Raw genomic sequence first — 17081 nt, forward strand, 5'->3', positions numbered from 1 at the left:
AAATTAAAAATAGAACTAAAATTAGTTGAGCAATTCAACTTTTGGGTATTTATCCAAAGAAAATTTTAAAAAAATAACTTGAAAAGATATCTGCATATTCATAGCAGCATTATTTACAGTAGCCACACAATGGATTAGCCATAAAAAAGAAGGAAATCTTGCTATTTGTAATGACATGGATGGAGGTAGAAAAATAATGCTAAATAAAATAAGTCAGAGAAAGACAAATACCATATGATTTCACTTACATGTGGAATTTAAGAAACAAATGAGTAAAGGGAAAAAAGAGAGAGTCAAACCAAGAAATAGACTCTTAATTATAGAGAACAAACTGATGGTTTCTAAAAGGGAAGGAGAGCAGTTAATAGATGATGGGGATTAAGGAGAGAACTTGTCATGATGAGCACAAGGTGATGTATGGAAGTTTTAAATCACTATATTATACACCTGAAACTAATGCAACACTGTATATTAACTAACTGGAATTAAAATAAAAACTTAACCACTCCACCAAGGTCTTAAAACTTAGGAAACGACTCAATTATAAAATGAACATAAGCTAAAGATGCAAAGAAGGTATACAGATGGCAAATATACATATGAAAAAATGTTCAGCATCCTTTGATAGTAGGGAATTGCACATTAAAACAATAAGAGACCACTATGTACCTATTGGAATGACTAATATAAAAAAAAGCTGGCAAATACCAAATGCTTATGAGACTGTGAAGCTGGTAGGGAATGCAAGAGGTTAGTTACAGCCACTTTGGAAGACAGTTCGGCAAGTTTCTCACAAAGCTAAACATAGTCTTACCATATAATCTAGTAATTGCACTCTTAAGTATTTACCCAATTGAATTTGAAAACATGTTCACACAGAAACCTGCAGACAAATATTTATAGCAGCATTATTCATCATCACTAAACTCTGGAAGTAACCAAGATGTCTTCAGTAGGTGAATGGATAAAGAAACTGAGGGACATCCAGACAATGGAATATCACTCAATGATAAAAGAGAGCATGTATGCTTGAAGACACAGAAAAGACATGAAAGAACCTTAAATGCATATTTCTAAGTGTCAGAAGTCAGTGTGAAAAGGCTATATTCTGTATGATTCCAACTATATGGCATTCTGGAAGAGGCAAAAATATAAAGCCCACAAAAAGATGAGTGGTTGCCAGAGATTGAAGGGGAGAGGGGAGGGTTGAATAGGATTTCTTAGGGTCATGGAGCTCTTCTATATGATACTTATGCATTTGTCAAGACCCACAGAATTTTACAGCACAGAGTGAACCTTAATGTATGCAAATTAAAATATTTAGGAGTTTAGAGGATCCCAGGAAGGAATGAATATAGACTATGACAAGAGAAGCTAACTTTCAGTTATATGAAACAACCCCCTGAAGGGGTGGGGGGAGGGGAGATACTGACCTAAGTAACTTTGAAACGAGTATGTAAGACTAAATGCTAAAGGAATTACACATGATGGTTGTATTTAATAAAGTTGTTACCCATGGGGATTTAGGTTGAAAATTCTGATACCACTATGCATATATTCTGGAATTGAATAATTCAGTAAATGGATGAGAGCTGGTATGAGTCAGATTTCTCCTTGTTGGAGTAGGAATTTACAGATAAGCAAGGGAAAGAGACTAGAATGATCCTTTTGATAATAGATTAGAGTTGGAGAGCATCAAAAAAAAAATTGGAGAACATCAGTGTAAACTCATGTTTAGCTTAATATAGACATAGATGGTTAAATGTTATAGGTAGGGCAACCCGGGTGGCTCAGCGGTTTGGCGCCTGCCTTCAGCCCAGGGTGTGATCCTGGAAACCCAGGATCGAGTCCCACATCGGGCTTCCTGCGTGGAGCCTGCTTCTCCCTCTGCCTGTGTCTGTGCCTCTGTCTCTCTCTCTGTGTCTCTTTCATGAATAAATAAAGAAAATCTTTAAAAAAAAAATAAATGTTATAGGTAATATGTATACACACAGGTTAGTATACAAACATACACTTCCTTGTTCTATGAGTAGAGGACATGAAAAAAATAACGCCCCAGTGGCAAACAGTATGCCTAGCCACCAGACCTTTGGTTCCACTGCCATTCTCCAATAAAAGGAACCATGGCTCCTTGGAGGAAGTGGCTGATTCTAGGACTGGGGTAGGAAATATATGATATGAGTCTTGAGAATCTTAAAGTGCCAGAAAGTAAGGAATGAATGAATTGTAAATAATTATATATTAATTGTAAAAAAAATGTACTCTACTACTACTAGATGTTTATAATAGAGGAAACTGGGTGCAGAGTATATGGGAACTCTATATTCTCAATTTTTCTATAAATCTAAAACTATTCTAAAATAATAATGTATATTAAATAAATGAAAGTACTATTGGAAGGTCTCACAGTAATCCAGTGGTTTCCGTCTCTCCTGCAGTTTTGAAAGTGTTTGCTGCCTTGCTGACTCTTCTTCTCTCTCAGACATCACTTTTGATGGCAATCCAATAGCTCAAGAGTCATGGTACAAACACACTATCCTTCAGAATATGATGCAGCTGCGCCAGCTAGATATGAAGAGAGTCACGGTGAGCGCTCTTATGAAGTACTTATTATATTGTCTTCCTTACTGTGGGTTAGGAGGTTGGGGTGCATATTCTTTGCATGAAATCCTTCTTAGTTTTAATAAACTGTGGCGTATCATTGCTATATAATTCATAATTATAATTACAGATTTTTTTTACCACCTGTGCCTCATTCCCAATGTTAGATAACAAAAAATTGAACTGAGTAAATTTAAAAGATCAAATTGGCTTTATTAATTCATAAATTGAGCAGCATCTCATCTAGCAAGTAGAGGGGACTTCCCAATGACTACAGAAAAGGAATGGTTTTTAAAGGTAGGGAGTGGAAAAAGGGAAATTATAAGCAAAGGATCCATTGTTTTAGGTAAGGTCATCCTTCTGAAGGGAAGAGAAGAGGTCTATCAGTAAATTTTCTAGTTCTGACCAGGAAAATCCCAGGTTGACTGGTTACAGATTACATTTCTGGGGAAGGGAGGGTTTCTAAACTACAGTTAGGTTAAGTAGTAAGTCTTGGTTTACTGGCTTGTGGCCTTAACATAAGTGATGCCATTTTGGGTCTGTGGTTTCCTTTTTAGCAGGCTTAAAAAAATAATAATTAAAAGTAAGCATCATGATTATCTAAATTAATCATCATGATTATTTTTCATTCTGGCTTGATACCCAGCTAAAAATTTACTTTGGAATGGATGAGTAAGAGTGTCATTCATAAGTTACATAATGTAATGTTTCAGAACATGGGAGCCAAAGCCAGAGTGCTTGCGTCTGAATCCTGACTTGACCATTTTTTAGCAAAATGACCTTTGGCAATTTACTTGACCTTTTTATATCTCCTTTTTCTCAAAGTAAAATGGGAGGATCATGATGTCATAGGATTGTTGTTAAGATAAAATAAAGCACTGAATCTTAGAACAGTGTGAGGTTCAAAGTAAGCATCACATGGAACTGTTGTGCTTGCTGTTGATGCCATACCTTTCAAAATAGCTTTTTTTTTATTCATTATATCTCCATGTTAGATATTTTCTATATTTCAATTTTTTTTTTAAGATTTTATTTAGGGGCACCTGGGTGACTTAGTTGGTTAAGCATTTGCCTTTGGCTCAGGTCATGATCCCAGGGTGTTGGGATCGAGCCCTACGTTGGTCTCCCTGCTGGGCTGGGAGCCTGCTTCTCCTTCTCCCTCTGCCTACTGCTCCTCCTGTTTGTGTGTGCTCTCTCTCTGTTGAATAAATAAAATCTCTAAAAAAATAAATAAATAGTTTATTTATTTGAGAGAGAGATAGCACAAACAAGGAGTTTCCTATATGTGTTTATTTCCTTTCCTTCTCTATCTCACACAGTGCCTGAGAATGTAGTAATATTCAATGAAGTCTTGATTGAGTGAAATTGATCTACTTTCATGCCAGAAATAAAGTAGAATGACGCTATATATAATCATTGTCTTCGTACATTCTATGAGTTGTGTTTGCCTGATGAGGAAATGAGAGAAAATCACCTGGCATGGGAGCAGGGCTAGCTTTTCTGCTAAACACAGAGCAGCAGTCCTTGTACATCTGCTCCTTTACTGTTTAATTTGAGAAATTTAAAAAAATGTCTTAGTAAAAGCTTTATTTGAGGTATAATGGGCATAAAATTAATTGTACATGTTAAGTGTACAAGTTGATAAATTTTGACATGTATATCACCTGTGAAACATCACCACAGTCAAGCTTATTAATAATTCCCTACCCAACAGATTTTCTTCATGCTCCTTTGTTACTCCTCCTTTCCACCTCTCCCCACCTAACCTCCATCCCCAGGCAACTACTGATATACTTCTTGACATTATAGGTTAGTTTCCATTTTCCAGAATTAATGAAAACAATTTTAAAGTTACAGAAAAGTTGTAAATACAGTAGAAAAAACTTTTTTTTCTTTTTCTTTTTTTTTTTTTAAACTATTTGAGAGTAAGCTGCTGACTGGGTCACCCAGTAGTCCTGAACACTATAAAGTGTATTTTCTCAAAGCAAAGACATTTCTCCTACATAAATGCAGTTTAACCAACGAAATTAGGAGGTAAACACTGAATAATTACAATGTCTAATTCTCTCACACTACTCTCAAATTTTACCAATTATGTCAATAATTTCTATATAGTGAAATGACCTAGTTTGGAATTATATATTACATATAGGTGCATTTGGTTGTCATGTCTCTCTCATCACTATTTTTTAGGAGCAGTTTCTCAGTTTTTCCTTGACTTTCATGACTAACATTTATGAAGATTATAGGTCAGTTTGTAGAATGACCCTTAATTCAGGCTATTTAATTTTTTCTCACCATCACTTTTTATAGATTTTTGCCTAAATATCATAGAAATGATTTTGATTTTTCTCATTGCATCCTATCAAGTGGTATATAATTTCTGTTTATCCATTTATTGATATTGGCCACTTTAATTAAGATGATGTCTGTCAGCCTTCTCCGGTGAAGTTACTCTCTTTCCCTTTATAATTTTAGTCCTCATAAGATCCCTCCTTATTTGTTTATTCATATCAGTATGGACTGAGTATTTAGTCTTACCTTTTGTTTATGACTTTTTAGTAACTTCAGTGTAGAAACAGCATACCTTTTTAAAGATTTTATTTATTTATTTATTTATTTATTTATTTATTTATTTATTTAATTTATTTATTTAATTTATTTAATTTATTTAGAGAGAGAAAGGGGGCAGCCCGGGTGGCCCAGCAGTTTGGCACCGCCTTCGGCCCGGGGTGTGATCTGGGAGACCCAGGATCAAGTCCCACATCGGGCTCCCTGCATGGACCCTGCTTCTCCCTCTGCCTGTGTCTCTGCACCACCCCTCTCTGTGTCATGAAGAAATAAATAAAAGCTTTAAAAATTTTTTTGAAAAATGAAAGAAAGAAAGGTTGAGAGAGAGCATGTGCAAGTAGGAGGGAGAGAGACAAGCATACTCTGTGCTGAGCACAGAGCCCAACATGGGGCTTGATCCCAGGATCCTGAGATCATGACCTGAGCCAAAATCCAGAGTCAGATACTTAACTAACTGAGCCACCCAAGGGCCAGGAAAGAGTCTATCTTTTAATAGACTTTCTGTTAACAGAGTTGGCAAACAATGGCACCTGTTTTTGTAAACAAAGTTGTATTGGAACACAGTTGTGTCCATGAATATATTATCTATATATGCTTTGATGCTACAATGACAGATGACAGAATTCAGTAGTTGCTAAAGAAATTATATGGCCTGTAAGTCTAAAATATTTACCATCTGGCTAGAAAAGTTTGCTGACACCAGTTCTATACCATTTTTTTCTCTTTGAAAATGATATCTTCATTAACTTTTATGTAATTTACCATGTAAACATTCCAGCCCATGTGGATTATACAAATATTCAATGAACCTCTGTGCACTAGAGCTGTGTGCTGAGGACGCAGTGAACTCGGGAACTCTAGAATATTTATAATTTTCAAGGGAAACACAGTGATTTTGAGATCTGTGAGACACTGAGAAGACTACTAGCTCAAGGTCCTTTGCCATTTCAATATGAGATCACACTATATTTACCTCCATGGTATCATCTCTTTGTAAAGCTGAGCTTTTCAGTGGTCGTTTTGATAAAACCACCATAATACCATGCCCAAATCAGTATGGAACAGAAAATGAGGTTCCCAGTGTCCAGTCTAAATACATTTGAGAAGTTGTGTAATGCCCTACAGATACACAGATTTCATTGGTAAGTAATTGTGGTTCTTTAAGAATGGTATTAAAAAAAAAAAAAAAAGAATGGTATATATTTTCTTTCAATTTACGTGTATTATTATTTTTTCAAATGGCTACTAAGTTGCTAGAACATGAATACTTGATAAGTTTTTTACTAACTACCTAGTAAACAGAGCTATTAACACATTTCTTTTGACTTAGAGGCACCATGAAAAAATTCTTGAGCATTCTTAGGTGCATTGAACTGAAAAGTTCCTGCACTAGGATCTGTATTAGACACTAGAGATGACAAGATCAGAATCATAATCCATGCCCTCAAGTTACTCACTGTCTAGTGCAGACAGATTATAATTCAAAATGCCAAGCTAGAAAAGATAGCTCGATAGATGTATTTATGTATGTACACACACTCACACCCACATGCGCCTGCACACGCACACAGCATGGTAACGCTGAAGGGTAAAGCACCCCTACATCTACCAGAGAAATAGGAGAAGTTCCAAAGGAGAAAATACTTGACTTGGGCTTGAAGAGTGGTTAAAAAGGAGGAGGATATATCTGTGGAGAGTGTCCCAGGGAGAATGGAGGCATGCAAAATGCAGAGAGATGTGAGAGAATATAGCAAATGGATAGCAAATGTACTCAGTTTACACAGAGGACAGGAGTGGGAGCAGAAGGTGTCTGACAGTCAGGCCTAGGCCATGAAGGGCATTTTGTGTCCTAATGAAGAGTTGAGCTTTTCATCTAAGAATAGAAAGCCCTAGGAGAGTTGAAGGCAGTTAAATTACATTTGCCTGTCAAAAATTTGTTTTTCTGGGCAGCCCGGGTGGCTCAGCAGTTTCGCGCCAGCTTCAGCCCAGGGCGTGATCCAGAGGACCCAGGATCGAGTCCCACATCGGGCTCCCTGCATGGAGCCTGCTTCTCCCTCTGCCTGTGTCTCTGCCTCTCTCTTCCTGTGTCTCCATGAATAAATAAATAAAATCTTTAAAAAATATTTGTCTTTCTGGATAGCAGCCCAGGGGATGGATTGGGGAGGATAGGATGGATGAGATGAGAAGCAGGAAGATTAGTTAGGGTGAGAGCTTCTGGGTGGTTGTGGGGGGAATCTGATCCAGAGGAACGGCAAAAGGTAATATGAGGGCAAAAGAGAATATAAATTGATGGCCTCAGTTCTGATTTTGCTTTTGTTATCTCTGTTAAGAAGAATGACTTTTAGTCAGTAAAGAGTAGAAATAAATATTACTAAGAAGAAAATGAAGCCTACGCTAGGTGAATAGATAAGTGTGATCTAGAGCAGGGGCTGGCAAACCTTATCTATAAAGGGTCTGATAGTAAATATTTTAGGCTTTGACAACTATACAGTCTGTTAAAAACTACTGAACTCATTATAGTCTGACAGGAGGCATAGACAGTACGTAAATGAATGAGCATGCCTCTGTGCCAATAAACCTTTACAAAAACAGGTGACAGACTGTGTTTGCTATGCTTGATCTAGAGCACTGAATAAACGTAGCAAATAAATTGCTAGACCTTTGAAAGTTATATCGGAGAAACAGTGTAGAACAGTAGAGTAGCTGCAGCTGCAAGGTAAGATGAACTAGTTGGTCTTTTTATCATAGAAGGAAAGAATATAAATTTCATAAATTATGATAGTAAACTTAATGTTTAGTAGGAAAGAAATATAAATTGGATTATTAGAGTTGTGAGTACTAAGGGAATTGGTCACTAGGAGGCAGCAGTAATTCACTAACAACAATTCATGCCAGACAAGAAAATTAATTTTCTAGTTTGGACATTGTAAATAGGCCCTCTCAAGAGTAGCGTTGGAGATAGTGTTTTGGTATTTAAGCAAAGCTTTTGACAAAGTCTTTTGTGATACTGCTTTGAGTAAGTTGTATGACAACATAGTTAAGTGAATTTATGATTCTAATGTTTCACGGCACAGGAAGCAATGAATTAATGCCAGCCTGTAGAAAATTCTCTACTGGCATGCCTTGAGGCTTTTTCCTTGGGCCCCTTTGATTAAGCATTTTTGTTAATGACTAAATGAGAATATTTCTGTTATTCTGATATAGGATGTGATTGACAGAAACTGGAGAACTTGGAGATCCTGATATACTGGTTAATCAAAACAGAATACCAAAGTAGCTCAATAATCTCAGAACAGGGTTTGGCAAACTGTAGCCTGGGGGCCAGATCCATTCTGCATGCTGGTTTTGAGCAGCTCTCAAGAGAAGAATGGTTTATATATTTTAAAAGCATCGTATTAAAAAAGAAAAGAAAAACAACATGTGATAGAGATCTTTGTGGGTCACACAGCCTAAAATATTTACTATCTGGACCTTTACAGAAAAATATTGCTGACCTCTAGTGTAGAAAAACAAGCAAAATTTAGCAAGATAAAAATAGATATATTGAAAATCCCGGACTTTACTCCCTGACAACAAACAGTTCTCAGCAGAAACACAGATTTATGTGAGATGAGACTTAGCAAATTAAGTTCAAGTTGAGTTAATTGTGAGATGCGATCATTAGAGGTTATAGAAATAGAGAATTCAGAAAAATAGAGAGAGTAGCCCCCATTTTTTTCTTCGATGCTCAGATTACACCTGAACTATTAGTTTTAGAGGGGTGACAATAAACTAGAGTGTTTCCAGAAAACCCGGCACAAATTGGAGAAGACATAAGGAAGATACTATAGTGGTATGCAAATATATTCACAACTGTTGGTAAAAAAATAGACACATTTTGGGGGCTAGAACAAGGACAACTATATAGACAATTCTAGGATATGCAGAATTCTCTCCTTTTTAATTTCTAAGGCAGTACTTTACTAACATAGGCACTATTCTCAGAATTCTGAAAAAGACACAGTTTCACAATTTCCAAAGTTTTCACTTCAGATGCACATTTAGTTGGCTTAATATGGCCTTGTTACAGTTTGCCCTCCAAAAATTGGAACAGCCTGAGACACGAGTTTGTTGTGGCAGCGTTACTAACGCTCACTGACATGTTCTGATTTTCCTCCTCTCTTTGGCAGGTGGGAGGATTATATTTCCCTTCCTCTTTGAACTTAAGTGTAGTTGTGCAGTTTGCTTTGGCCAATGAAATGTGAGCAGAAGTGATATATGTAACTTTCAGACAGAAACGCTTAAAAGCCATTGTGTGATATTCACTTTTCTCCTGTGCGGTGGCTGTCATGGGAGCATATGTGGAGTTGAAGATGCCGTTGAATCCGGCACTCTGGAATACTTAGGCACTACAAAGAGGACAGTTCAGGATGCTTTGCGTGATCAAGAAGTAAATTTTTGTTCTAACCAATATAAGTTTTTTTTTTTTTTAAATTTTTATTTATTTATGATAGTCACAGAGAGAGAGAGAGAGAGGCAGAGACACAGGCAGAGGGAGAAGCAGGCTCCATGCACCGGGAGCCTGATGTGGGATTCGATCCTGGGTCTCCAGGATCGCGCCCTGGGCCAAAGGCAGGCGCCAAACCGCTGCGCCACCCAGGGATCCCGCCAATATAAGTTTTGAAGTTGTTATGACAGCATAGCCTAGCCTGTTCGAGCTTTTTGCCTCCCCTAGTATTTAACAGCTAATATTCCTGAGCCAAGAGAGTCAGGTGATACAACTTCCACTTTCACTCTGACATTAACTAGGACCTAGAAAGATCAGTTTTCTCTGCTAAAAAAATTGTTTGAATGAAAAATATGGACTGTCTCTTCTAGATAAAAGTCTGTTTTAATTTTAAAGTCTGTTTTAATATTTGTTGTACTCAAGGAAAATAGTGTCTTTTATAACTATCCTAAAGTATCTGGTTAAAAACCCACATTGCCGTTTATTTTTTTTTAATCCCACATAATAAATTACTGCTGTCTATATTAGAACTGCTATTATTTATTTGGAGCAGAACGTCTTCTCATATAAAATACACATTGTTTTAGAGCCTAAATAGTCTGCTAACAGAGTATAATCTAATTTATCAAACACCTATTAAGTCACTGTACTTCTTAATTACTTTGAAATCATTTCTCTATTTCATCTTCATAACTGACTGAAGTAAGGAAAAATAATTTGTTGGTCCTAGATAGATCCTTTTCCTTTGCTGTATAAAGGCTATGGCTTTTATTCCAGAAATTGAACTATTATCATGAAAATGCCAGAATTTTACAGGTTTTTTTCTTCTTACCAACAGATTTATAGCTTATCTTTACAATTAAAGGTTTATTTTTGTTTCCCAGTTGAGTTACTCTATAATTATTTAGGCTGAAATGTAATCATCAGATATAAAAAATTCCTTAAAACACTCAATATTTGAGTTGATTTGGCATGCATCCAGTTTTCGTAGGTTTAGTCTTCCTTTTAAAGTCCTACTGCTTTTAATAGAAGCTCAATTTTTTCTGAAAATCTGATGAAATCATCTCTTAAGTATGTGTAGGACGTGATCCATACAGTTTCCAGGACTGTTTGAAATTGGCTCCTTGAATAACCAGTCTGTTTCTCGTTCACATTTTATAGACGAGTCAACAATTGAACATCAGTATATCTTGCTCTTTTAAAATGTTTGTTCTGAAATAGGCTATACTTAATAGTACCAAATCAATACTTACTGAACGAAAGCATTTAATATAGTTATTAGTCCAGCTGTGTTGTGAAGCTAGGAATCAAGCTTCCGAATGTCTTACTGAGTTCTCCTCAGAAGCTCTACTCAGCCTTCAAACACTAGGAAAAGCTATTTTCCATATCGTAAAAGATTTTAAATTCACCACAAGTCACATTCAATTTCCACTCCCTTTAACACAATGAAATCATAGAGCAGATTACTATTGAATTTTAACCTTACCTTTTATATCTTTCTAAAATCAGTAAAATACATTTAAATATGTCCTTCTTATAAAAAATACTACCAATTCCATTTCTCATAAGCCATGGCTCCTCTTCCTGATCCTGGCTTTATCACTAGCTGTGTGTCTGTGTATAAATTACTAACCTTCTCAGAGTATTCATTACCTTATTTCTACAATTAGAGTCTTTCAGTAGACGCATTTCTGGTTTTCTTTTTAACTCTGGGGTAATTTTTCTTTGTGTATTTCTTATGTCCTTTTTTAGTCTAGGTCTTTTCTTTGTTTTCAGAAGCATTTATAATGGTTAACCCCTAGAATATATTTTCATGGCCTCTTGGACCTTCCTTAATTCTAACATGATATATATACTGGTTAGGATAGGCTGGATTATACTGTAGTAACAACTTCTCTGACCTCAGTGGACTAAAGCAACAAAGTTTATTTCATGTTCATAGTGGGAACTTTGCTCTGTGTTATCCTCATTCCAGAACTGAGGCCTTCAAAGTACTCACCATGTGGAGCTTTGCAGATTCTATAGCAGAGAGAAAGAGAATAACTAACTATACATTGTCTTTGAAAACTTCCTCCCGAATAAACTTCCTCCAGAAGTAAACACATGTCACTTTTGTTCATATGACATTGGTCAAAGAAAGTCACATGACGGCACCTAACTGATAAGGGGCAAGAATTGCTATCTTACAATGAGGGCCTGGATGTGGGAAGACATAGGAATATTTGGTGAACAGCTCTTATGACCATCTACCATGTTTTAAATCAAATGCTGACTTCTGGTAGGGGTAGAAATCAGTACTATACTTATGGAGGGCAATTTGTAAACATGTCAAAAGCACTAGAAATATGTCTTCCATTTGATTTAGTGGTTCCAGTTTTAGGAAATTATTGAACAGATATATGAAGATGTATATTTAATAATCAATTCTTCAAATATATATCTATTGACTATGTACATTATGCCAGGAGCTGACATGGTCCATACCTTCAAAGAGCAGTTGGGGTAGCAGAGGGGAAAGAGAGTAGCAGAGATTGTTAAAAAGAAACAGGGTAAGTGCTTTAGTGGAGAGTATAGCATGCTATGAAGGCATATGGGAAAATTTCTTCTGACCTATTTTCCAGTTGCCTGATTCTCTCTTCGGCTCCCTTCCATTGGATTTTTCATTTCAGTTTCCATAATTTTTCATTACTGTAAGAGTTCTCTGTCAAATGTGCTAAATTACTTGTTATAGTTTCCCATTTCTTAAGATATTTTCAAGCTCATCTTTTAGGAAGGTATTGTTTTCTCAAATTGTGACATCATTTTGAATACCTACAAATTTTTTGATAATAAAATTTAAAATTATGTGTTTGTACTTTACTAAAATTTGACAATCTTTAGGGGAAAAAGACATAATCCACGTTGTGTATACAGATTGCAACTTGAAAAAATGTGTTTCGTGGGAATACTATAAGGTAATACAGGAATGATAGTATGAGTTAGCATGTTGGAATTATGGCTGGTTTTTAATTTTTTCCAAAGTATAATGTTATTTTATGGTTTTTAGAATTTAAGAAATTAGACTGGCCAAATCAACTTAAAAACAAAGTAAAGGTAGTAATAATATTAATGGAGAATAATTGTTAAACATCAATGGAGAGTTTCATACTCTCCATACAAAAGGCTTTCATTCTTTAGTATTTTAAAAGCTCTGATTTACATCCATGGGTCAAATGAAAGTTGTGAGAAGTGTAATTCTTGTTGTTTTTATCATCATAGTAGAAAGTTTTTAAGTCTTTGTATGTGGAACTGTAGTGCATGGCCTACAAGGAAAACCTATATAAACCTGCTCCCCGACCTTTCTTCCTGCTCTTCTCATTCTGGTTTCTTTCTTGTATCAGCTAAGTTCAGCTCACATCAAGAATTGGGAGTAGATTTAAGAACACACATCTTCTTAGAATTGGGGAGGAAGAACACATTAAAGAGAAAAAGACTAGCTTTTTTTTTTTTAAGATTGTATTTATATATTCATGAGACACACAGAGAAAGAGACAGAGATATAGTCAGAGGGAGAAGCAGGCTCCATGCAGGGAGCCCAATGCAGGACTCGATCCCAGGACCCAGAGATCACACCCTGAGCCGGAAGGCAGATGCTTAACCATTGAGCCACTCAGCCATCCCAAGACTAGCTTTCTATGAGGGCATATTTTCTGTTAGCAAGTAGTATGTTTCTCACAAAGAAAGCTAGACTTGCAGAACCAAAGAAATAGCACAGAAGAGGTTAAATGCTTAATAACACTTGGAAACATTTTTTGCTTTTAGGAAGAAGAAAGGCGTATGGCATCTATTGTAGCCAAAAAGGAGGAAGAGAAGAAGCGGGAAAGTCATAAACAGTCCTTGCTTAAGGTACCTTCCCTAACGGGGTGTGCGCGGGTGTGCGCACGTGTGCACATGCTCACTGCTCCGACACTCGCTAGTCAGCCAGAAAAGCACTTTCCAGACCTCATAAAGCTTGCATTCCTATCGGTAGAATTTTTTTATAAATAAACACCCTTATAACTTTTATAAGTTACCTATAAATAAACCTGTACTTGTGAAATGCGATATAATGTACATTATAAAACACATGTGAAAGCTACAGATTTTAAAAAGAAGGGATAAAAAAATAAAGAGAACACAAGTTACAGTTTTTTTTTCCCCCACATCAGTGCATCACTTTGTGCCATGTACCTTTGTTTTGGAAACTACCATAATAGACCATTATACTTATGGAGATATTTTAATTAGCTCTGACACATGGGTTTCTTTTTAAATAATTGCTTTGTAATTTTAAAATTTTTATAAAGCTTCTCTTATATAGAGGTGGTAGGGATTTTGAGGATTTAGGAATTAAAATTTGTTTTAAACTAGTTTTAAATGATTTAGCATAGCAGTTATTACTTTCCTTAAATATTTTCTTTAAAAAATGAAAAATATTTTCTTTTAAAATATTTTATATGGACATCACAGAACTATAATAAATGAAGACAGCGTAAAGTTTATAGCTTGTAGTATGCTCATACTATGTTCTAAAACTAAGGATATCATGCTGGTTTTATCACTCATTCTTATCTTATGTAGGTGCTTTCCTTTAAAATGAAAATGCCATTTAGAATTCAAAAGGTGACTAGTAGGGATATGAAGTTGTACAAAACAAACTTAGGAAACAAGGGAACTTGTTAAGGCAATGGAAATGTGTATCTTGATAGGGGTATGGGTTACACAGGTGTATGCATTTGTCAAAATTGATCAAAGCTTGAATCTGTGTGTTTTATTCTATGAAAACTACTCTTAAATTAACAAAAAAGAAAAACAACCCTCTCAGCTCAGGACTACTGCTTCAAAGAGTATTTAGAACTCTTATCCATCATGCTACAATTTTCTCATTTGCTGTTATTTCTAACCTCCTGAACTTTATCTGTTTTCCCTCATCTCATTAATTAGATGTGCCTAGGCCCCCTTTTGATATCTCTATCTTTTTATTGATTTAACTGATAGAATTTTAGTCTTTTCTATATTGGAATATTTCTAAGGGTTGGCCAAAAACACACTTTGGTTTATAGGAAATATAAACCAATATAGGCAAAATTTTTTAAATGTATAGGTAGGAGCAAGATTTATCATTGCCAGATAATACTATTGCTAAGCTTTGTAATGGTTCATTTGGAAAAAAGTAGTAGAGTTGACTCTTGTACAATATGAATTTGAACTGCGCAGTTCCACTTATTACATGGATTTTTTCAATATATACAGTACACTACTGTAAATGTATTTTCTCTTCCTTATAATTTTGTTAATATTTTATTTTCTCTAGCTTATTTTATTATATGAATACGATATATAATGCATATCATATTAAAAATATGTGATCAACTATTTATATTATTAGTAAGGCTTCCAGTTGACAGTAGGCTATCAGTAGGTAAGTTTTTAAGGAGTCCAAAGTTTTACACAGATTTTCAGCACCCCTGGCCCAATCCCCATGTTATTCAAGGGTCAACTATGTTTCCCATTGTACAGCTGCTGTACATAAGCTGCATAAGTGAATAAAGGAATAAAAATATGTAAATAGTAAGTAATAAGTAATGTAAATAAGTAAATAGACTAAAACTCTGGGACCTAAAGAACACATTTGTATGTGTTGTAGAATATGGAAAGGAAGAATAAACAGAGAGATGATTTATCTTTAAAGCTACCAGTATAAGTTGAGCCTGCTATAGGTAACAAATTGCTCTGGACTCTGCCTTTGCACTGAATTTTTTTTCCTATATACCCAATTCAGATGCTGTTTACTATCAACATTTTTGGAAATGTGCCATTAAACATTTAGCCAACTTGGTTTTTATACTTTGGAAAATTTTTATGAAAACTTCAAAAAATAGTGAATGCTTCTCTTGAAGCCACTAAATAGAATTCTTCAATTATGAAGATTATTTAATGTCTAAATTTTTTAATTAGATTGAGGAGAAGCATGGGAAATCAAGAGACCTGGATTCTAGCCCTAGCCCAGATTTGAAATCATGATACTGAAGATCCTCAGCATTTACTGGCTATTATTTCATGTGACAACATGAATTGATTTCATCATTAAATGAATTGATCATTAAGAAAAGTGGGTGGGTGCTTATGAAGGGACCAGAAGAGTGCATTGACACATATCTTCTGTTGCTTTTCTATCTTTCTGTTTTCCTTGAAACCTTGGAAATGAATGAAAGTGATAGTTACAGAATATACTGGTGCGGTATTGCTTGGACTATGAAGAGTAGACTCAAGTGGCAAAAGCTGAAATTTTGAATCTTCTAAAATATTTGTCACCTTAACACAGGCTTGGCGTTGTATTTTATCTAGCTTTAGAAACATGACTATAACTGATACGCTGAATGCATCCATGATTGAACAGAAGATGTTCTTTGGATACCCCTCTTATGCCTTGTAGAATCTTTAACCTTCTTCTTGCTTCTTTTTTTTCTTGTACCACAGATACCTAGAGTCCTTATGAGGCCCCTGGCCAGCCAGTGACCCCCACCTGACCCCAGGCTGCACTCCTATTTTAAAATATGTCTTTTCCCTCTTCCTGGCCCCGATAAAAAATAACCATTCTCTTAGTCAACCTGGTGTTGATCTAATTTCAGTAAATAAAGGAAACTTAACTATGGGGTAGGTATAGGAAAGTGTATTTTCAGGTTATCTTATAAATGTGCTAACATACTCAGTGTATAAAGATATTGTGTATCTTTTTTCTAAACACAGCTATATCTGCCTCATTAAGAATATTCCTTTCTGCCAACTCCCAGTCAGCTAGGAAACCAAATGCATGGAGCCAGCATGAGAACCATCTGTTGTTAGCTCACTTGCCCTTGCCTCTTTAAAACTGGCCTGGTGGTGGGTAAAAATGATAATACTTAGGTTAAGAATTGGGTTGTACCAGTTATCTATGAATAACTGTAATAGAATTCCTTAAGGTAAATTTTTTTAAATATAGATTTGGGGGAAAAAAACGTTTTTATAGTAGAATAGCAGATTCTTATTTGCTTTAGATGAAGAGGACATACAAAAATATCCAAAAGTCACAGAAGCATATATGTGTGTGTGTGTGTGTGTATATATATATATGTGTGTGTATGTATATATATACATACACACACACATATATATACACACATATAAATATAATCCACTTAACGATACAAATTTGAAATACCAAGCAATAGAAAAAGAACAGAAATTTTAAAAAGTTTAATTTTTTAAAAGATTTATTTATTTATTCATGAGAGACACAAAGAGAGAGGCAGAGACATAGGCAGAGGGAGAAGCAGGCCTCCCGCAGGGAGCCCCATACAGGACTCGATCCTTTATCCCATGAGCCGAAGGCAGACGCTCAACTGCTGAGCCACCCAGGCGTCCC

General features: G+C 35.6%; 1 protein-coding gene across 7 annotated transcripts in view; it reads left to right on the forward strand.

The window, feature by feature from the left end:
- LRRC49 (leucine rich repeat containing 49) overlaps positions 1 to 17081 on the forward strand; it is a 158963-nt gene that overhangs the window by 98859 nt on the left and 43023 nt on the right. For all 7 annotated transcript variants that reach the window (XM_038580856.1, XM_038580854.1, XM_038580855.1 and 4 more), the window contains 2 exons: positions 2439 to 2586; positions 13460 to 13543. In XM_038580856.1, coding sequence (XP_038436784.1) covers positions 2439 to 2586; positions 13460 to 13543 — 232 coding nt within the window. The remainder of the gene's footprint in view (positions 1 to 2438; positions 2587 to 13459; positions 13544 to 17081) is intronic.

This window comes from Canis lupus, chromosome 30 (assembly GCF_011100685.1).
Source record: "Canis lupus familiaris isolate Mischka breed German Shepherd chromosome 30, alternate assembly UU_Cfam_GSD_1.0, whole genome shotgun sequence".
NCBI classification, from domain to species: domain Eukaryota; kingdom Metazoa; phylum Chordata; class Mammalia; order Carnivora; family Canidae; genus Canis; species Canis lupus.